The sequence below is a fragment of the Xenopus laevis genome, chromosome 1L (genome assembly GCF_017654675.1).
Source record: "Xenopus laevis strain J_2021 chromosome 1L, Xenopus_laevis_v10.1, whole genome shotgun sequence".
In the NCBI taxonomy this organism is placed as follows: Eukaryota; Metazoa; Chordata; class Amphibia; order Anura; family Pipidae; genus Xenopus; species Xenopus laevis.
Window position 1 is genome coordinate 54,655 of NC_054371.1, and position 23,813 is coordinate 78,467.

Here is a 23,813-nt window from a genome sequence, read left to right on the forward strand (position 1 = left end):
GAAGGAGTGGATAAAGGTGGGATAGGATGAAGGAGTGGTTAAAGGTGGGATAGGATGAGAGCATGGATGGGATAGGAACATGGATGTGGCTTAGCATATTTGGGACCCTGTATAACCTAGGATTGTGTATATAGTCTCTGCATATGACACAGTATGTATGTATGTATGTACAGTAAATGTGCCCAATGGAATTGTAATTCTAATCAATCATTTTCCCTATGAGAAGCTGTACTGTAGATACAAGCTCCATATGACACAGCACATTGCAGAACTGCACAGTCTCTGTACTGGAGGGGCACAAACACTATAGCCCACTGTATTATTAAAATATTCCCCCATTTATACAATATGCCCCCCCCCATGTGCAGTTTTGTCCTAGTACTCACTAATGCCCCACATATTGCTCCATGGTGAGTGCATTTCATGTTCAGTAAGTAGTAACTCTGGGTGTGTTTGTATATATTTATTGCTTTTAGGTCTATTTCTTGAGAAATGCAGCGGTGCTGGTATGGTTCAATTGTGCAGCATTGAGTGTTCCACATATTTACATAACATTTCTTTGTTTTCTCTTTGACCTCAAGGTGGGCGACATTGTTGATAGAAAACAAGGGCTACTGCTAAGTGAGACGGAGTCCATCTTTCTCTTCTATTCCAAGTTTGATGGGATTCTAGGTCTGGGGTATCCCAGCCTCTCAGTAGGTGATGTAACCCCTGTGTTTGACAATATGTGGAATGAGGGGCAAGTAAATGAAGATCTTTTCTCCGTCTGTCTAACCAGGTAAATACAAGTAACTGTTTAATCATTAGAACTCGCGGCTGACTTTTCCCTCTGCTGTTGGCACTGAATTACAGGTTTATTTCCTACTGCCCATTCCAGCTGCTCCTCCATCCTCACCCTTTGGCACCTATAAAGCAGCCACTGTAGCTCAGGCCCATCACACCCATTATAATTTCCATCTGTTAGGCACCTCATAAGCACCCAATGTGCCTGCTACACTCTTGGGCTCATACCTTGGCACTGAATCATTTGCATTTCTTATGGGCACCTAATTTCCAGTGTATGTTCTTTATACCAACTCTGACCCTAACCCTAATACACTACATGCTGTGTGATCACAAAGATATTCAGTACAAAATCATAAATGTACAATATGCTGCCAGCACTGTATTCAGGAGAAGTATGTGGGGGAGCATGTAGGTGTCCCCTCTGGCTCCTTTTACCCATTTCATTTTCATGTACAGCCATATAGGGCCCTATACTTATTACGTATTGCTTCTTATATGGTGGGATCTAAGAACTGGGCTGTTCCTGCCCCACTACACCTGCCCCATTGCACCTGCCCCATTGCACCTGCCCCATTGTCCCACTGCACCTGCCCCATTGCACCTGCCCCACTGCACCTGCCCCATTGCACCTGCCCTACTGTCCCACTGCACCTGCCCCATTACACCTGTCCCACTGCACCTGCCCCACTACACCTGCCCCATTGCACCTGCCCCACTGTCCCACTGCTCCTGCCCCATTGCACCTGTCCCACTGCACCTGACCCACTGCACCTGTCCCACTGCACCTGTCCCACTGCACCTGCCCCACTGCCCCACTGCTCCTGCCCCATTGCTCCTGCCCCATTGCACCTGACCCACTGCACCTGACCCACTGCACCTGCCCCATTGCACCTGCCCCACTACACCTGCCCCACTGCACCTGCCCCACTGTCCCACTGCTCCTGTCCCACTGCACCTGCCCCACTGCACCTGTCCCACTGCACCTGCCCCAGTGCACCTGCCCCACTGCACCTGCCCCACTGCACCTGTCCCACTGCACCTGCCCCACTGCACCTGTCCCACTGCACCTGCCCCACTGCACCTGTCCCACTGCACCTGCCCCACTGCACCTGCCCCACTGCACCTGTCCCACTGCACCTGTCCCACTGCACCTGCCCTAAGTGCACCCTGAGGGGTGCACTTTTAAATTCACTGCACTTTCAGCAGGTGCAGTTATAAAATTCCCCTAGGCCTGAAAGAATTGAATTGGAGCTTTTAAACAGTTTCCAAATGGGCATTCCTTTTTTGGGTAACAATGGAGAATTGGATGCTTCTTTGGACAGTTTTTGATAAACTAAGGGGTCCGTTTACTAAAGTGCGGTAAATCTGACTTTAAGTTTCCGCATGTTATCACTGAGAATATTTTTACGCCAGAATATTCGCAGCGACTAAGTTTACTAAACAGCGATGCGCTCAGAAGTCATTGCGATCACTTGCGGTAACTATGTTAAGGAACCAGCTTACGTTAGCGGTAATTTTAGCGAGTTGCGAATTTTCTGGCGAAAAATTACGTTTTTGCGAATATTTATGCTATAAAATAGTCTTGTTTTATGGCGGTTATTATGGCAATTTTTACTGTGACATTTATGGCCAGAAATGCATTTTCAAAACTCATAAACTTTATTGACTGATGATTATACCATCCAACAACATCAGCAGAGTAACACCAATCAAACATGTCTGCATCATAAAAACCCTTATAGCCAATAGAATCATATGAACAAGAAATGATACCAGTCAATCTCTTTGCTTCATAGAAATGCACAGTTTAATGTAGCCAATCACAATGAAACCAAAAAAGCGTAGAGGCTGACGAATCCTTGGACTGTGATGCCCGCTGACAATAATACGCCTCTGAGCTGAAACTGCTGCTGTTGCACCAGATAGAAGCAGAAGCCAAAACATCCTGTCAACAATAGGTACAGATCTGTCTCCTGTCAGCAAAGAATGATGGGTAAAAAAAAACAGTATTATGGGATATTTCCTGCCCCTTTAGAATTTTCTGGCGAAAAATATACTTTTACGCCACTACATAGGTGGCGGTAAAAGTTTGCGAATATTCTGGCGTTAATTTTGTCTTCAGCACATTTCGCTGTTTAGTAAACCATGCGTTAATGTGTACGTAGCGTTATTTTCAGCGAATGCGATAACTGGCGAACAATTATTCTTGCGCAAGAAAATTCGCAAATTTATATTTACCGCAGGTTAGTAAACTGCCGATAACATATTTGGCGAAAATTCTGTCTATATATTGTGCGAATATTTTTAACGCACTTTAGTAAACGGACCCCTAAGTCTAAAGTGGAAACTTTCTTTCTCTTACTTTCTTAACAGTAGAAGATTTGTGTTGTTTATCTGTTACTCTTGAATGTCTATATTATCTGTACTTCTTCTACTTTTAGTGACGAGGGAAGCGCGGTGGTTTTTGGTGGCACAGATAATTCCTGTTATGTCGGAGGGCTACAGTGGGTCCCAGTCACCGCTCAAAAATTCTGGCAGATAACAGTGGACAGGTGAGTGACATCTTGCTGTCCTGATATAACCCTAACCCCATCTTTGGTCGTAGGGCAAAGTCTAATACCGTATATACTCGAGTATAAGCCGACCCGAGTATAAGCCGAGGTACCTAAATTTACCTACGAAAACTCGGAAAACTTATTGACTCTAGTATAAGCCTAGACACAACTACAGCCCTGTCTCCCAGCAGCGCACATTCTGCCAAAGCGACCCCCCCAGCGATCAACCGGACTTCTTTGCAAAGTTGATGGTGACAGAGAATTGCCAAACAGATTACTGTGTGCATTGTCCCACTGTCCCACTACGATGTGCAGAGGGTGCTGTGTGATATTGCCATCACTGTTAATCTTTCGTATAACCAACAGAGGGCGCTGTGTGATATTGCAGTCACTGTTATTCTTTCATATAACCAACAGAGGGCGCTGTATGATATTGCAGTCACTGTTATTATTTCATACAACCAACAGATGGCACTGTGTGATATTGCAGTCACTGTTATTCTTTCATACAACCAACAGAGGGTGCTGTGTGATATTGCAGTCACTGTTATTCTTTCATACAACCAACAGATGGCACTGTGTGATATTGCAGTCACTGTTATTCTTTCATACAACCAACAGAGGGTGCTGTCTGATATTGCAGTCACTGTTATTCTTTCATACAACCAACAGAGGGTGCTGTCTGATATTGCAGTCACTGTTATTCTTTCATACAACCAACAGAGGGTGCTGTGTGATATTGCAGTCACTGTTATTCTTTCATACAACCAACAGATGGCACTGTGTGATATTGCAGTCACTGTTATTCTTTCATACAACCAACAGATGGCGCTGTGTGATATTGCAGTCACTGTTATTCTTTCATACAACCAACAGATGGCGCTGTGTGATATTGCAGTCACTGTTATTCTTTCATATAACCAACAGAGGGTGCACTGTTATTCTTTCATATAACCAACAGAGGGCATTGTGGGATATTGCAGTATCTCCCCAAGTGTACTGTTGGTATAGAAATGATTAAAAGTGACTGCAATCTCAGCGACTCGGGTCCGGTACCGCTGACCCGAGTATAAGCCGAGGTAGACTTTTTCAGCACATTTTGGATGCTGAAAAACTCGGCTTATACACGGGTATATACGGTACTTTGTATTTGAAGTCGTCTGATCCATTCAGGTGCAGACATAGAAAGTTCAATGCAAAGAAAGGACAGCACAGTGTGAGTGATCATGGGGCAGATCAGATTCAAACTGAATCCATTTTCTCTTCATTCGGTTGCAGATTTTGCCATAGACTTTAACTGAGTTGTCACATGATAAAAGCAGTGGCAGTTAGTGTGATGACTAGAAGACCTTACACCAATTCCACCCACTCAGTTGTAACGCAGAGCCCAGGTACCAGCGGATCAGACCCACATCCATTGCAACAATTGCTTAGTTAGGGCTTATCAGTGCAGTGCAGAATTAAATCATTATGCAGCACATCCATTGCTATAGCCAAGCCACAGTCTCAACCCTGCCAATGAGGTAATAGATCATACCTACATCAGTAGCCCCTCAGATCAGCAGTACCACCAGTTCAACAGTAGCCTCCCAGATCTATAGTAGCTCCCCCAAATCATCAGTAGCTCCCCAAATCATCAGTAGCCCCCAGAGATAAGTAGTAGCCTCTCAGAGCAGTGGTAGCTCTACAGGTCAGCAGTAGCCCCTCAGGTCATCAGTAGCCCCCATATACACAAAAGCCCCCATATATACATTTGCCCCCCCCCAGAGATCAACGGTAGTTATTAGTGTAGCGCAATAGTAAATTGAGTGACAGTGTCTCTTCTAAGAGCTTCCTCAAATATATATTTGTGCTCCGGGTGAGACCTTTCTCTCAGCGGTGAAGCCCTCACAATGGTGTGGAGGCAGGGTATAGTGCAACTGTAATAAAGTGCTATGCAGGGTTATCAGTTTATAGTATAGCACAGTGCCATCTATTGGACACTTGAGAACTCCAGGAGCTTAGCTTAAAGGGATCCTGTCATCGGAAAACATGTTTTTTTCAAAAAGCATCAGTTAATAGTGCTACTCCTGCAGAATTCTGCACTGAAATCCATTTCTCAAAAGAGCAAACAGATTTTTTTATATTCAATTTTGAAATCTGACATGGGGCTAGACATTTTGTCAGTTTCCCAGCTGCCCCTGGTCATGTGACTTGTGCCTGCACTTTAGGAGAGAAATGCTTTCTGGCAGGCTGTTGTTTTTCCATCTCAATGTAACTGAATTGTTCTTTTGTTTGGCTGTTGGGGGGGGTGATATCACTCCAACTTGCAGTACAGCAGTAAAGAGTGATTGAAGTTTATCAGAGCACAAGTCACATGACTTGGGGCAGCTGGGAAATTGACAATATGTCTAGCCCCATGTCAGATTTCAAAATTGAATATAAAAAAATCTGTTTGCTCTTTTGATAAATGGATTTCAGTGCAGAATTCTGCTGGAGCAGCACTATTAACTGATTCATTTTCCCATGACAGTATCCCTTTAAGGCAGAATAAGGAAATAGGTCCCCCATTAGGACCAATTTAGGAGTCTATAACACCGGGGATTTGCCTGCCAATATTATTAAGGGTGGCTAATTTACCAGACCCCTACATTAGCAATAACCCTATCCCCTGATCAGAAGTATCACCCAAACAGTAATAGTCCCCCAGATCAGCAATAACCCCAATTTCACAATGTACCAGAAAGCAACTTGCTGACATTAGTTGCAATGACTTTTCTGCGCAAAGACTAGATGACTGGACTGTGGATGGGCTTATTTCTGGGGCCTTATGTAGTTTGCCAGGGTTTGTCTAACGCTTCCATTCTGTCCCCTGAATACAGTGTAACCATAAATGGGCAGATCATTGCTTGCAGTGAAACCTGTCAGGCCATTGTGGATACGGGAACCTCTGTGATTGCTGGACATCCAGATGCAATAAGGACCATCCAGGGAGCCATTGGAGCCAAGCCAGATAAATATGGACTGGTAGGTAGAACATCTGCATAAGATAAGGGTGGTGGGGTAAAAAAAGGGTGGCAAACAGGGCAACACAGGCACAGAGACCACAAAATATTTCTTGAATGAAACAAGCCTGCTTGTATTTAGTCATCGTGTTCCATATAAATATATGTAACAGTAGGACAGACCATCAGGTTATGTGCAAAAAGGTTCATTGCAGACAATCCAAGGTTTCCTTGACTTTATGGTGATCTTCCTCAGGGAAAACAAAGTGACTAGTGAATGAGTAAATCCCCCCTGACTTAGGCTAAACACTGGCTATGTAGCCATACCACCCCAATATGTAATAATCAAATCTGGGCAATAACCAAATAGTTAATTAGCCACCCAATTCAGTCTCAAAGGCTGCCACACTGTCAATAGGACCATTAGAAGATGTTTAACAATAGTTCAACTACAACTCTCTGGCCAGATATTAATGGTAATGTATAAAAAAAACTCTGATATTGCAAGTCCTGGTGATGGATACTAATAAATCCTACATCATCCTATAGAAAAGAATTCTGACCCCTCATCAGGGGCAAACCCAAAATGCTTTATCATGCAGCTGATGAACAAAGTAGAGCTAGCAATACTACTACAGGCCCTCAGTAGGTAGGAAAACCTGGCCTTAGGAATAGTTCTAACATGTAGGTGGATCACTGTGACTCCATTCATGAACAGAAGGAGAACATGGAGGCAACAAGAATAAATAAAGAGGAAAAGAGAGATTGCTGTGTACTGGGCCACAAAGGTTGCCTGCGGATATGATTATTAATAGACCCAAATATGACCAGAACATTTAATATAGAATAGGCTTACTAAAGAATTAGCACAAAAAGTAGCAAAATAGATACATCTTACATAAGGGCTGAGCTGAAACTTACCAACAATTCTAGGAAATTAGTAATTATTCAGATGTGGTGTTTGAGAGGGCAGTCTTCAAAAGGGACATGTTCACTCAATCCAAGAACAAGATAGGCTAAAGTAGTAGGGGTCCCCAGCCTGCAAAGTTGTCCAGGTAAATACAGAAAGAGGCAACGGTTCATTTAATGCAACACAATCTGCTTGCCCAGCCAGCGATAGACTTAGGCTCATTCAGAATGTAAAGCTTTACAAAGGAGGTGCCACATTCAAACCCATGGCAGAGCCAGCAATCCACAGATAGAATATAGCTTCAAACATGAAGTCATTATGGGACCAAAGGCCAAATCAAGTGAACTACATAGGGTTAAACTCACACAGAGCAACAGCAGATGAGGTGTAAAGGTATATAATGTATAAAGACTGGCTACATCCATAGAGACCACTAGCCACTTGTGTGGAGGATAAAAGGACATGTAACCCTTATTTTAGAGCCATATTGTTAGGCACCCCCAGTGCAAGAAAACTACACTGACCTATGAAAGAATGACCCAAGTCCTGTGCCGGCATCTCCTTGCCTTAAGTCTGTATTTCTTGGTCATTGTACCTGCGCGGTTGAATAGAAATTCCAGGGTAAATTGCCAGCACCGCCCTTAACAGTGGTTCTCTTAACAGGAGCACCAGCCTGGGGAAAAAACTCTGTGATCTACTTCACAGGGGGGGGCACCTAACATTTTGGGGTTGCCCAATGAAATAGGATTAAAATGTATGTTATGATTCTGAAGAAGGAGAATAAGGTGCTTGCTGTCTTGTAAAAGTGAATCCATGCTTTGTACAATATTTTCAGCTTGCATCAAGTTCCAAGGTAAGTAATGCTTCGAATTTGACTTATAGTCATCAGTAGGGTCATTGGGGAGTCGCTGGTATCTTGTTTTGTCTGCCAACTGTCCAAGAAATTCTGTGCCACAATATTCCTTGTCCAAAAGCACAATAGTGCCCCAATTCTCTGCATTTTGAAAAATCAATTGCCAGACTTTAAAGTTTTAATGGCTTCCCATTCGACTTTGGATAAGACTGCAGTATTACGGTGGGAATAGTTGCCTTTGCGTCGAAATTTGGGAACAAATGGATCAGTGAAGCTTTAGCTTTAGAGTGCATGTAATCGGTGTTTCAGTTGAGTTTATGTGTGGTACAAAGTCCCTGGACAACAGGGATAGTTTGGGAGGTGACAATGTGAAGCCTAAAAATAACCTGAAGCAGTCAGTAGCAATGCTGGTATTTGATATAGACAAATCCCCTGAACTGTCAACAATAATGAGAGAAGTTGGTTTTCTTGAGGGGTTGAGCCTCCACCTAGTGGATCCTGCTATACACATGTGACCATAGAAGGCTTTCTTTATTTAAAGATCTTTCTTGTGTTTGCCTGGATTGTCCTCAAGTCCTTTCTCCAAGTCACCAGTTTTAACTTGGCCAAACAAGGAAGGTGGAAAAACACCAGTTCCTACTTGTTCAATAACCAGAAGCATCAGATCAAGGGAGAATTGAAGATTATAAAGCACTTGCTTCAGAATTCAGGATTATTTCTTCCATTTCTGCAAATATTTCTTATGCTAAAGCCCCTTGGTATGATTTTATGTTTATAATAAGATGAAAGGCATGTACCATGTAAAAGTAAGTCAAATTATCTTTTATATATGTTTATATGAGTGAGCATGTGTGTATGGATATCGGGCAAAGACATCAGCAACGAAAGTCTTTGATCCACGGAGCACCAAGCCAGGTCGAGGATTGATAAATTTTCCTTTTATTGAAGATTAAATATTATACATAATAGTAAAACACCAACAGTGCATCAAACGCAGTCCATGCTTAACGCGTTTCGTAGCTTCAACGCTACTTCATCAGAAGCATAAACGAACAACTTACCCATAATACCCTTAAATAGTGTAACAAACCCCTTTAGGCTAATTAGAAACATCAATTGAATTAACCCTTAAAGAGTCACCCACAGGTTAAAAACATTGTAGAGAAATGCACTAAATGAAAAAGTTTTTTACAAAAGAGCACAAAAGGGGTTAAACATGACAAAACATATCACTACCTCCAACAGTTAGAGTAAAGAAGGGAGGAAGAGAAAGTACAAATATAAGTACTATAATAAGGCAGTATATGATAAGAAAAAGTATTAATTTAATATATAGATTTAATTTAAATAATACCAAATATTTCAAGAATATATAAATATGCCATTAATAACATTAAATACAAAAGCACGAAAGCTCACACTCCCTATTCAGGCCCCCATAATCCTCAGTGGTTTTCAAATGATATATCCAGAAGGTCTCCAGCCTACTTAATTTGGTTTCATAGTCACCCCCTCTAACATCTCGCACTGGCTTATCTATGACTTGGAAATCAACCCTTGCATAACCATCATGTTTCTCAACTACATGTTTAGCCACTGCGGATCTAAAATCTTTTCTGTCCACCGCCGACAGATGTTCCAAGAAACGGGTGCTTGCCATACGGATAGTCTTACCCACATATTGGGATTTGCATTCACATGTAATTAAATATATAACTCCCTTAGACATACAGTTGAAATATCTATTTATCGTATAATTAGCCCCTGTCACGGAACTTGAAAATATTTTAGATGGTGTCACACTCAAACAGGTTTTGCACCTCGTTCTTCCACACTTATATACACCTTTAAATTTAATCCAAGAAGGTTCAGTTTCCCTGGTTTTGGAAGAATATAAGCTTTTAGATATAAGCTTTTAGATATATGCGAAAGGCCGTCCAATAGTAGCCGGTATTGGATCCCTTTTGGAAGGTTTATCCAAATACATAGATCAATTATTACTACCCTTGGTGTTACAGTTACCTACATACTTGAGAGATACCACTATGTGTCTCAATAAAATGTCAAGTTTGGTTTGGGATTCAAAGTACAGATGGTTCTCAATGGATGTAGTATCCCTATATTCGTCAATTGAACATGAGGTGGGAATCCACGCAATACAATTTTGGTTGCAGTTGACTAACATGTTCCCGCAGAGACAAACAGATTTCATCTTAGAGGCAGTAAAATTTTTATTATTTTCAAATTATTTTATGTTTGATGGCCGCTTCTTCCTTCAATGTAGGGGGGCTGCGATGGGTGCTTCGTTTTCTCCCACATATGCTAATTTGGTAATGGGCTGGTGGGAACGTGTTTTTGTCTTTAGTGAACATAATCCATTTAAGAGGCATATTGTCCAATTCTATAGATACATCGACGATTGCATAGGGATTTGGGAGGGGGATGAGTTATCCCTAGCCATGTTTGTTGATTATTGTAACCACACCCTGAGGGGTATTCAATTTACCCATGAGACCAATTCTGTTGAATTACCTTTCCTTGATGTGATGTTTTACATACAGGATGGCAAGGTGGAAACCAATCTTTATCGAAAACCAATCACACGTAATACCCTTTTGCATGCCGACAGTGGGCATCCAGCATCTTGCCTGAGAGGGATCCCAGTGGGACAATTTATGCGTTTGAGACGTATTTGTTCCTCCTGGGATGCTTTTCAGGATCAGGCCATGATCCTTTGGGACAGATTCCTAGAGAGGGGTTACGCTTTTAAAGATATTAAAAATGCCTATGACAGAACAGTAAGTTTAGATAGGGAAACCCTTCTACACTATAAGCCCAAACCTAAATCCAAAAAAGGACATGACGCTTCGCAAACAAAGATACGTTTTTGCACCACTTTCAGCAAAGATGCCAATTCAATTAAGAGTAGTGTGCGTAAACATTGGGGGATCTTACTACAAGACCCAGTACTGAGAAAAACTTTGGACAAAACTCCTAGTTTTGTCTTCAGAAAGGGCAAAAGTATAGCCACGCATATATCTAAAAGCTTATATTCTTCCAAAACCAGGGAAACTGAACCTTCTTGGATTAAATTTAAAGGTGTATATAAGTGTGGAAGAACGAGGTGCAAAACCTGTTTGAGTGTGACACCATCTAAAATATTTTCAAGTTCCGTGACAGGGGCTAATTATACGATAAATAGATATTTCAACTGTATGTCTAAGGGAGTTATATATTTAATTACATGTGAATGCAAATCCCAATATGTGGGTAAGACTATCCGTATGGCAAGCACCCGTTTCTTGGAACATCTGTCGGCGGTGGACAGAAAAGATTTTAGATCCGCAGTGGCTAAACATGTAGTTGAGAAACATGATGGTTATGCAAGGGTTGATTTCCAAGTCATAGATAAGCCAGTGCGAGATGTTAGAGGGGGTGACTATGAAACCAAATTAAGTAGGCTGGAGACCTTCTGGATATATCATTTGAAAACCACTGAGGATTATGGGGGCCTGAATAGGGAGTGTGAGCTTTCGTGCTTTTGTATTTAATGTTATTAATGGCATATTTATATATTCTTGAAATATTTGGTATTATTTAAATTAAATCTATATATTAAATTAATACTTTTTCTTATCATATACTGCCTTATTATAGTACTTATATTTGTACTTTCTCTTCCTCCCTTCTTTACTCTAACTGTTGGAGGTAGTGATATGTTTTGTCATGTTTAACCCCTTTTGTGCTCTTTTGTAAAAAACTTTTTCATTTAGTGCATTTCTCTACAATGTTTTTAACCTGTGGGTGACTCTTTAAGGGTTAATTCAATTGATGTTTCTAATTAGCCTAAAGGGGTTTGTTACACTATTTAAGGGTATTATGGGTAAGTTGTTCGTTTATGCTTCTGATGAAGTAGCGTTGAAGCTACGAAACGCGTTAAGCATGGACTGCGTTTGATGCACTGTTGGTGTTTTACTATTATGTATAATATTTAATCTTCAATAAAAGGAAAATTTATCAATCCTCGACCTGGCTTGGTGCTCCGTGGATCAAAGACTTTCATTGACACAATTTGTTACGCTCTATCCGGAGGCGTGTCGGCGTTGTTAGCACAGCCTAATCTGTTTGGTCGGAGCCTGTTCTTTGGAGTTCGGGTGAGTGCTCTCCTTATGTGCTACTTAAAGACATCAGCAACTCATCACTTAAATATAAAAATATTTATTTCCTTTTTTCCCCCACTGGGGAATATACTAAGAATATTTGACAAAAGGGCAAGACAAGCAAATACAGAAAGAGTTAGGGTTAGTCATTGCCGTCATTTACGAGTCAATTCTTCTTTCTGAAATATACATTCTCACCACTAGGTGTCACCAAATATACAGCCCTCCCTTGCTTGTTGTTTCAGCCCAAAAATATACTTTTGTTCAGTTTGTGAAGAGTCCGCGATTTCCCCCAAGGAAAAATAAGGAATGTATCCAAAATGTATTTCAAATAATAAAATATCTCATTGATTGTTTCTTCTTGTGTTTTATTAACAACTGCCTTGATCAGTGTGTCCTTGATGTAGGAAACAACTTAGCTTGATTTTTTCATAATTGTAATTACTGTACATGTTCACAAATATACAAGTATATGCTTGATGGGCATACATGTAAACATTGTGCTAAACATAGATCTGCAGCGTTTGTAGGTATGCCCATATGTAGGTTTGCCCATGAGTAAGAATGCCCATATGTATGTCTGCCCATATTTAGGTATGCCCATATGTAGGTATACCCATATGTAGGTATGCCCATATGTAGGTATGCTCATATTTAGGTATGCCCATATGTAGGTATGTCCATATGTAAGTACGCCCATATGTAGGTATGCTCATACGTAAGTGTGCCCATATGTAGGTATGCCCATATTTATGTATGCCCATATGTAAGTATGCCCATATGTAGGTATGCCCATATTTATGTATGCCCATATGTAGGTATGTCCATATGTAAGTATGCCCAAATGTATGTATGCCCATATGTAGGTATGCCCATATGTAGGTATGCCCATATGTAAGTATGCCCATATGTTGGTATGCTCATATTTATGTATGCCCATATATAAGTATGCCCATATGTAGTTATGCCCATATGTAGATATGCCCATATGTAGGTATGCCCATATGTAGGTATGCCCATATTTAGGTATACCCATAAGTAAGAATGCCCATATGCTTGCATGCCCATATGTAGGTATGCCCATATATAGGTATGCTCATATTTATGTATGCCCATATGTAGATATGCTCATAGGTAAGTATGCCTATATTTATGCATGCCCATCAGTAAGTATGCCCATAGGTAAGTATGCCTATATTTATGCATGCCCATCAGTAAGTATGCCCATATGTAGGTATGCCATATGTAGGTATGCCGATATGTAGGTATGCTCATATTTATGTATGCCCATATGTAGGTATGCCCATATTTATGTATGCCCATATGTAAGTATGCCCATATGTAGGTATGCCCATATGTAAGTATGCCCATATTTATTTATGCCCATATGTAGGTATGTCCATATGTATGTATGCCCATATTTAGATATGCCCATAAGTAAGTATGCCCATATGTAGGTATGCCCATATTTATATATGCCCATATGTAAGTATGCCCATATTTATTTATGCCCATATGTAGGTATGTCCATATGTATGTATGCCCATATTTAGATATGCCCATAAGTAAGTATGCCCATGTGTAGGTATGCCCATATTTAGGTATGCCCATATTTAGGTATGCCCATAAGTAAGAATGCCCAGATGTAGATATGCCCATATGTAAGGTTGCCCATATTTAGGTATGCCCATATGTAGGTATGCTCATATATATGTATGCCCATATGTAAGTATGCCCATATGTAGGTATGCTCATATGTAAGTATGCCCATATGTAGGTATGCCCATATTTAGGTATGCCCATATGTAGGTATGCCCATATTTATTTATGCCCATATGTAAGTATGCCCATATTTATGTATGCCCATACGTAGGTATGCCCATATGTAGGTACACCCATATGTATGTATGCCTATATGTAAGTATGCCCATATGTAGGTATGCCCATATGTAAGTATGCCCATATTTATTTATGCCCATATGTAGGTATGTCCATATGTATGTATGCCCATATTTAGATATGCCCATAAGTAAGTATGCCCATATGTAGATATGCCCATATTTATATATGCCCATATGTAAGTGTGCCCATATTTATTTATGCCCATATGTAGGTATGTCCATATGTATGTATGCCCATATTTAGATATGCCCATAAGTAAGTATGCCCATGTGTAGGTATGCCCATATTTAGGTATGCCCATATTTAGGTATGCCCATAAGTAAGAATGCCCAGATGTAGATATGCCCATATGTAAGGTTGCCCATATTTAGGTATGCCCATATGTAGGTATGCTCATATATATGTATGCCCATATGTAAGTATGCCCATATGTAGGTATGCTCATATGTAAGTATGCCCATATGTAGGTATGCCCATATTTAGGTATGCCCATATGTAAGTATGCCCATAAGTAAGTATGCCCATATGTAGATATGCCCATATGCAGGTATACTCATATGTAAGTATGCCCATATTTATGTATGCCCATACGTAGGTATGCCCATAGGTAAGTATGCCCATATGTAGGTACACCCATATGTATGTATGCCTATATTTATGTATGCCCATCAGTAAGTATGCCCATATGTAGGTATGCCATATGTAGGTATGCTCATATTTATGTATGCCCATATGTAGGTATGCCCATATTTATATATGCCCATATGTAGGTATGCTCATATTTATGTATGCCCATATGTAAGTTTGCCCATATATATGTATGCCCATATGTAGGTATGCCCATATTTATGTATGCCCATATGTAGGTATGCCCATATTTATTTATGCCCATATGTAAGTATGCCCATATTTATGTATGCCCATACGTAGGTATGCCCATATGTAGGTATGCTCATAGGTAAGTATGCCCATATGTAGGTACACCCATATGTATGTATGCCTATATTTATGTATGCCCATCAGTAAGTATGCCCATATGTAGGTATGCTCATATTTATGTATGCCCATATGTAGGTATGCCCATATTTATATATGCCCATATGTAGGTATGCCCATATTTATGTATGCCCATATGTAAGTTTGCCCATATTTATGTATGCCCATATGTAGGTATGCCCATATTTATGTATGCCCATATGTAGGTATGCCCATATTTATTTATGCCCATATGTAAGTATGCCCATATTTATGTATGCCCATATGTAAGTATGCCCATATTTATGTATGCCCATATGTAGGTATGACCATATTTATGTATGCCCATATGTAGGTATGCCCATATTTATTTATGCCCATATGTAGGTATGCCCATATGCAAGTACACCAATATGTAGGTATGCCCATATTTATGTATGCCCATATGTAAGTATGCTTATATGTAAGTATGCCGATATGTAGGTATGCCCATATGTAAGTATGCCCATATTTATTTATGCCCATATGTAGGTATGTCCATATGTATGTATGCCCATATTTAGGTATGCCCATAAGTAAGTATGCCCATAAGTAAGTATGCCCATATGTATGTATGCCCATATTTAGGTATGCCCATAAGTAAGTATGCCCAGATTTAGATATGCCTATATGTAAGTATGGCCATATGTAGGTATGCCCATATGTAGGTATGCTCATATATAGGTATGCCCATATGTAAGTATGCCCATATGTAGGTATGCTCATATGTAAGTATGCCCACATGTAGGTATGCCCATATGTAGGTATACCCATATGTAGATACTGTATGCTCATATGTAAGTATGCCCATATGAAGTTATGCTCATAGGTAAGTATGCCCATATGTATATATGTCCATATGTATGTATTCCCATATTTAGGTTTGCCCATAAGTAAAAATGCCAATATATTTGCATGCCCATATGTAGGTATGCCCATATTTATATATGCCCATATGTAGGTATGCCCATATTTATGTATGCCCATATGTAAGTATTCCAATATTTATTTATGCCCATATGTATATATGCCCATTTGTAGATATGCCCATGTTTATGTATGCCCATATGTAGGTATGCCCATATTTATGTATGCCATATATAAGTATGCCGATATTTATGTATGCCATATGTAAGTATGCCCATATTTATGTATGCCCATTTGTAGGTGTGCCCATATTTATGTATGCCCATATGTAGGTATGCCCATATTTATGTATGCTCGTTTGTAGGTATGCCCATATTTATGAATGCCTATATGTAGGTATGCCCATATTTATGAATGCCCATATGTAGGTATGTCCATATGTAGGTATGGCCATATGTAGGTATGCCCATATGTAAGTATGCCCATATGTAGGCATGCCCATATGTAAGTATGCCCATATGTATGCATGCCCATATGTATGTATGCCCATATGTAAGTATGCTCATATTTAGGTATGCCCAAATGTATGCATGCCCATATGTAAATATGCCAATATGTAGGTATGTCCATATGTAAGTATGCCCATATGTAGGTATGCCCAAATGTATGTATGCCTTTATGTAAGTATGCCCATATGTAAGTATGCCCATATGTATGCATGCCCATATGTAAGTATGCCCATATGTATGCATGCCCAAATGTAAGTATGCCCTGCAGTTTATACTAACACATGAGGGACTAATCAAATTAGGAACCTCTTTAATCCTAGGCTCTTGTTAATCAGTTACACTGTTACCTCACACAGCTGATACAGTTAGCACGTTTATATTGGAGCATGATATATTCCCCGTGACACCTAGTGGTGAAATGTTAACTTTTCTATCAATGATAGAGTTGCCACATGTAATCACAGTAATATGACACTATGTAACCATCCCTCTGATATAAGGGTTATTTCTCGCTTACTTCTCACTCTGCCATATATTCATGTTAAATGCCCATATATATTACCACGGTATCCAACATTTGTATAGTTACCATATGTAGTACTCCCAATGTAATGGTATAAATGTTAATACACAGTAAATTACTGTTATCTAATTTAAGTATGGTGCTGTTGTCTTTCCACCCATTGATATATTACACTGCATATCAATATTATATGTGGCAGTCTATGTGTAGCCGGCACAACTCGTGAAAATAGTATATTGTGCCTGGGTGCTATCCCAAAAAGGTGCTATCCCAAAAAGTCCATAGATATCCACAATATAAAGTAACCACTCGTAAGGTCTCATCGAATAATAAAGTGAACTCTATTTAGCAACAAACGTGCTTGTTCTTCTGTACTACCACTCTAATCTTTCAAAGTGCAACAAACATAGACCATCATTTAAACACAATAGTACCGGGTCGAGTGCCTGATTCATCAGTGTCTGAGGGAAACAATTATGTAAATGACGTAGTGTAAACATAAACAAAGGATAAACAACAGAAGATTAGTGTCTAACAAAAGGTTAACAGGGAAACAAACAACAATACAATATTAAAAACGATACAATATAAAAAAGAACAATATTATATGTGTGTATATTACACACAGACCAGCAATACAACTCCATATACAGCCAGTGTGCATTGTAGCGCCCCAATACTGTAGCTATACTGCCCTGTAGATGGGAGAGGATTCTATTCTATAACCATTAGAGTTACCCCACTGTTACACTCACCCACGGATATTGTTACCCACTGGTAAACTCACCCACTGCTATAGTTACCCACTGTTATACTCACCCACTGAAATAGTTACCCACTGTTACACCCACCCACTGATATAGTAACCCACTGTTATAATCCCCCACTGATATAGTTACCTACTGTTACACCCACTGATATAGTTACCCACTGTTATACTCCCCCACTGATATAGTTACCCACTGTTAAACTCACCCACTGATATAGTAACCCACTGTTATATTCACCCACTGATATAGTTACCCACTGTTATACTCCCCCACTGATATAGTTTCCCACTGTTATATTCACCCACTGATATAGTTACCCACCGTTGCACTCAACCACTGATATAGTCACCCACTGTTACACTTACCCACTGATATAGTTACCCACTGTTACACTCAACCAAAGATATAGTTACCCACTGTTACACTTACCCACTGATATAGTTACCCACTGTTACACTTACCCACTGATATAGTTACCCACTGTAATACTCACCCACTGATATAGTTACTCACTGTTATACTCACACGCTGATATAGTTACCCACTGTTAGAACTCACCCACTGATATAGTTAGCCCTCTGTCATACTCACCCACTGATATAGTTACACACTGTTAAACTCGCCCACTGATATAGTTACCCACTGTTACACTCACCCACTGATACAGTTAACCCTCTGTTACACTCACCCACTGATATAGTTACCCACTGTATACACTACCCACTGATATAGTTACCCACTGTTACACTCACCCACTTATACAGTTACCCACTGTTATACACACCCATTGATATAGTTACCCACTGTTATACTCACCCACTATATGTTACCTACTGTTATACTCACCCACTGATATAGTTACCTACTGTTATACTCACCTATACGTTACACTGTTATACTCACATAACAGTTACCCCACTGTTATACTCACCCACTGATACAGTTATTCCCACTGTTATTATCACCCACTGATACAGTTACCCCACTGTTATACCACCCACTGATATAGTTACCCACTGTTAACTTACCCACTGATACAGTTACCCCACTGTTATACTCACCCACTGAAATAGTTACCCACTGTTACACTCACCCACTTATACAGTTACCCCACTGTTATACACACCCACTGATATAGTTACCCACTGTTATACACACCCATTGATATAGTTACCCACTGTATACTACTCACCCACTGATATAGTTACCTACTGTTATACTCACCCACTGATACAGTTATCCTACTGTTATACACACCCACTGATACAGTTACCCAACTGTTATAGTCACCACTGATATAGTTACCCACTGTTAACTCACCCATGATATAGTTACCCACTGTTACACTCACTCACCCACTGATACAGTTATTCCACTGTTATACTCACCCACTGATACAGTTACCCGACTGTTATACTCACCACTGATATAGTTACACCACTGTTACACTCAACCCACTGATACAGTTATCCACTGTTATACTCACCCACTGATACAGTTACCCACTGTTATACTCACCCACTGATATAGTTACCCACTGTTAACACTCCACCCACTTATACAGTTACCCCACTGTTATACTCACTCACTGATACAGTTACCTACTGTTATACTCACCACTGATATAGTACCACACTGTTATATTCACTCAATCTGATATAGTTACCCACTGTAATACTTACCCACTGATATAGTTACTCACTGTTACACTCACCTAATGATATAGTTACCATGTTATCTCACCACTGAATAGTCCCTCTTCATACTCACCCATGATTAGTACCACTGTTACTCGCCACTGATAGTACCACGTAACTAACCCAATAAGTTCCCACGATATCACCCACTGATAGTACCCACTGTTATACCACAGCTGATAAGTTACCACTGTATACTCACCCATGAATAGTTATCCCTGTTATACACACCTGTATAGTTCCCATGTTATACTCACCACTGATAAATACCACTGTTATACTCACCCATATATATACCCATTACATCACACTGATATACCTGTATACTCACCACTGATAAGTTACCACTGTACTACATGTACAGTACCCTTTCCACCACTGATAGTTACACTGTTACACTACACTGACAGTCCTGTTATACTCACCATGATAGTCCCACTTACTCACCTTATATTACCCACTGTAATCAACTACACACCACTGTTAATACTAGTTACCCACTGTTATACTCACCCACTGATATAGTTACCCACTGTTATACTCACCCACTGATATAGTTACCTACTGTTATACTCACCCACTGATATAGTTACCTACTGTTATACTCACCCACTGATATAGTTACCCACTGTTATACTCACCCACTGATATAGTTACCCACTGTTACACTCACCCACTGATATAGTTACCCACTGTTATACTCACCCACTGATATAGTTACCCACTGTTACACTCACCCACTATACAGTTACCCCACTGTTATACTCACCACTGATATAGTTACCCACTGTTACACTCACCCACTGATACAGTTATTCCACTGTTATACTCACCCACTGATATAGTTACCCACTGTTATACTCACCCACTGATACAGTTACCTACTGTTATACTCACCCACTGATACAGTTACCCACTGTTATACTCACCCACTGATATAGTTAACCAACTGTTATAGTCACCCCTGATAAAGTTACCCCACTGTTACACTCACCCACTGATACAGTTATTCCACTATTATACTCACCCACTGATATAGTTACCTACTGTTATACTCACCCACTGATACAGTTACCCACTGTTACACTCACCCACTGATATAGTTACCCAACTGTTATAGTCACCACTGATAGTTACCCACTGTTACACTCACCCACTGATACAGTTATTCCACTGTTATACTCACCCACTGATACAGTTACCTGACTTTTATACACACCACAAAGTTTAAATCATATTTGCTTTCATTGAGATTCTTTTACTAGTTGATTTCTACTAATTTTCAGATATTGTTTTTTGCCTCTTTGTCACATTGTTGTGTTTTTCTAATTGTGTCTTCTGTTCAGTTCACTGTGAGTTGTGAGTCTGTCAGTTCTTTGCCTGAAATCGTCATCACAATCAATGGGATCCATTATCCACTGCCTGCACAAGCTTATATCAACCAGGTAAGCGTCACTCAGAGGCAGGGTGTAAGTTCCATGCACCGACCAGACCCCAAGCTAAATATCAATACCAGCCTGATCTCATTTACTCATGTACATATAAAAGTCGGAGGAAGTGCAACAACAGGGTTACACTGCTGATCCAGGGACTGGTTGCCATTTTGAAATCAGGAAGGAATTTTCCCCCTCTGAGGCATCACAGCAGTTAGACTCTATGAACCAGTGTCTGTTTTCAACCTCATCTATTGTGTTACTCTGTTACTAAGTTACACTATTAGAGTCCGGTTGTGGCTTTGGGAGGGTGGCAGTTTGCACAAGTAGCATAAGCTCAATGGAGACAATAAGGACCAGAATTATGAAAATGCAAACTAACCTATGTCCTGTTCATGCTTATGGGATTTTTAGAATTGGATTTATCAATGAAAGTTAGAACTCACCATTTAATAAATCCAATTCTAAAAATACAACAGGAATGAATAGAATGTGGGTTTGTTTTTATTTGTTAAGCTCTAAACTCACATTTTTATAAATCTGCCCCTAAGTGTCCTTTACAGATGCAACTGTCAGTATAATTGCACAAAATGGATACAAATGTTGGGTAAGTATTGATGATATACATTTAACACACTTGTGTCTAAACACACTCCTTGCACCCCCTTATTTCATCTGTCTCCACTGCTCTGATAAATGGTGCGCCAGTATCCCTACTGATATTGTGATAGGTGCCAACACATTTGCACATTAATGTGGACACTGTACCTGGCACCCCATTACAGGATACCTGGCTCCCACACATAAACAAACAGGCAACTCCTGTGATATCCACCACTCTGTAAAACAAAATCTGAAAAAGGTTTGTCTTTGAGGTGGGGAGAACCAGAGTTCTGAAGAAGTCCTGTCAAGGGATGAATGAAGATCTGGTAGTGCATAATGGGACAGAGGAGGAAGTTCCAAGGGATGGGTGCAGAGGAGGAGGTGAGATGGGTGCATGAGTGTCTGGTGGTCTCTAAAGGGACAGAGGAGGAAGTTCCAAGGGATGGGTGCAGAGGAGGAGGTGAGATGGGTGCATGAGTGTCTGGTGGTCTCTAAAGGGACAGAGGATGAAGTTCCAGGGGATGGGTGCAGAGGAGGAGGTGAGATGGGTGCATGAGGGTCTGGTGGTCTCTAAAGGGACAGAGGAGGAAGTTCCAGGGGATGGGTGCAGAGGAGGAGGTGAGATGGGTGCATGAGGGTCTGGTGGTCTCTAAATGGACAGAGGAGGAAGTTCCAGGGATGGGTGCAGAGGAGGAGGTGAGATGGGTGCATGAGGGTCTGGTGGTCTCTAAAGGGACAGAGGAGGAAGTTCCAGGGGATGGGTGCAGAGGAGGAGGTGAGATGGGTGCAGGAGGGTCTGGTGGTCTCTAAAGGGACAGAGGAGGGAGTTCCTGAGAATGGGTGCAGAGGAGAAGGTAAGATGGGTGCATGAGGGTCTGGTCGTCTCTAATGGGACAGGGGAAGGAGTTCCAGAGGATGGATGCAGAAGTTTCTGGCACAACCTATTGGGGATGAGGTGGTTACCCAAACTTTAATCTTACTGACAGACTACTGTGGGACTGCTGGAGTTACCACAAGTTACAGGGTGGAGGCAATATCAGTGGGTGCACTGGCGCACAATTCATCAGTTCAGCTGGTCTAATTTTTGTTTTCTAAATTACATAGGTTTTTATGAAGTTTAGATTGGATAATCCTTAACTCTATTAAAGGAACAGTAAGACCAAAAAATTAAAGTGTTTTAAAATATTGAAAATATGATGTACTGTTGCAATCTAAACTGTTTTCTTTAGAAACACTACTATAGTTGATATAAACAAGCTGCTGTGTAGCCATGAGAGCAGCCATTCAAAGGCAGGATACACAGAAGATAACAGATAAGTACTACTATAGTTTATATAAACAAGCTGCTGTGTAGCCATGGGGCCACCCATTCAAGCACAGGATACACAGTAGATAACAGATAAGTACTACTATAGTTTATATAAACAAGCGGCTGTGTAGCCATGGGGAGAGCCATTCAAGCACAGGATACACAGTAGATAACAGATAAGTACTACTATAGTTTATATAAACAAGCTGCTGTGTAGCCATGGGGGCAGCCATTCAAGCACAGGATACACAGTAGATAACAGATAAGTACTACTATAGTTTATATAAACAAGTTGCTGTGTAGCCATGGGGGCAGCCATTCAAGCACAGGATACACAGTAGATAACAGATAAGTACTACTATATTTTATCTAATTAATCTGCTGTGTAGCCATGGGGGCAGCCATTCAAGCACAGGATACACAGTAGATAACAGATAAGTACTACTATAGTTTATATAAACAAGCTGCTGTGTAGCCATGGGGGCAGCCATTCAAGCACTGGATACACAGTAGATAACAGATAAGTACTACTATATTTTATATAAACAAGCTGCTGTGTAGCCAAGGGGGCAGCCATTCAAGCACAGGATACACAGTAGGTAACAGATAAGTACTACTATAGTTTATATAAACAAGCTGCTGTGAAGCCATGGGGGCAGCCATTCAAGCACAGGTTACACAGTAGATAACAGATAAGTACTACTATATAGTTTATATAAACAAGCTGCTGTGTAGCCATGGGGGCAGCCATTCAAGCACAGGATACACAGTAGATAACAGATAAGTACTACTATATAGTTTATATAAACAAGCTGCTGTGTAGCCATGGGGGCAGCCATTCAATTAGAGGATACACAGAAGGTAACAGATAAGTACTACTATAGTTTATATAAACAAGCTGCTGTGTAGCCATGGTTCAGCCATTCAAGCACAGGATA

General features: G+C 40.5%; 1 protein-coding gene across 2 annotated transcripts in view; it reads left to right on the plus strand.

Moving 5' to 3' along the window:
• The window catches only part of LOC108704873 (pepsin A), a 35,097-nt gene that overhangs the window by 7,754 nt on the left and 3,530 nt on the right, over positions 1-23,813 (plus strand). Inside the window, exons 5-9 of one of the 2 annotated variants that reach the window (XM_041586392.1) lie at positions 582-778; positions 3,228-3,338; positions 6,203-6,347; positions 20,877-20,975; positions 21,515-21,570. In XM_041586392.1, coding sequence (XP_041442326.1) covers positions 582-778; positions 3,228-3,338; positions 6,203-6,347; positions 20,877-20,975; positions 21,515-21,544 — 582 coding nt within the window. In that variant the 3' untranslated portion in view covers positions 21,545-21,570. The remainder of the gene's footprint in view (positions 1-581; positions 779-3,227; positions 3,339-6,202; positions 6,348-20,876; positions 20,976-21,514; positions 21,571-23,813) is intronic. The other variant, XM_041586389.1, reaches the window with a different exon arrangement.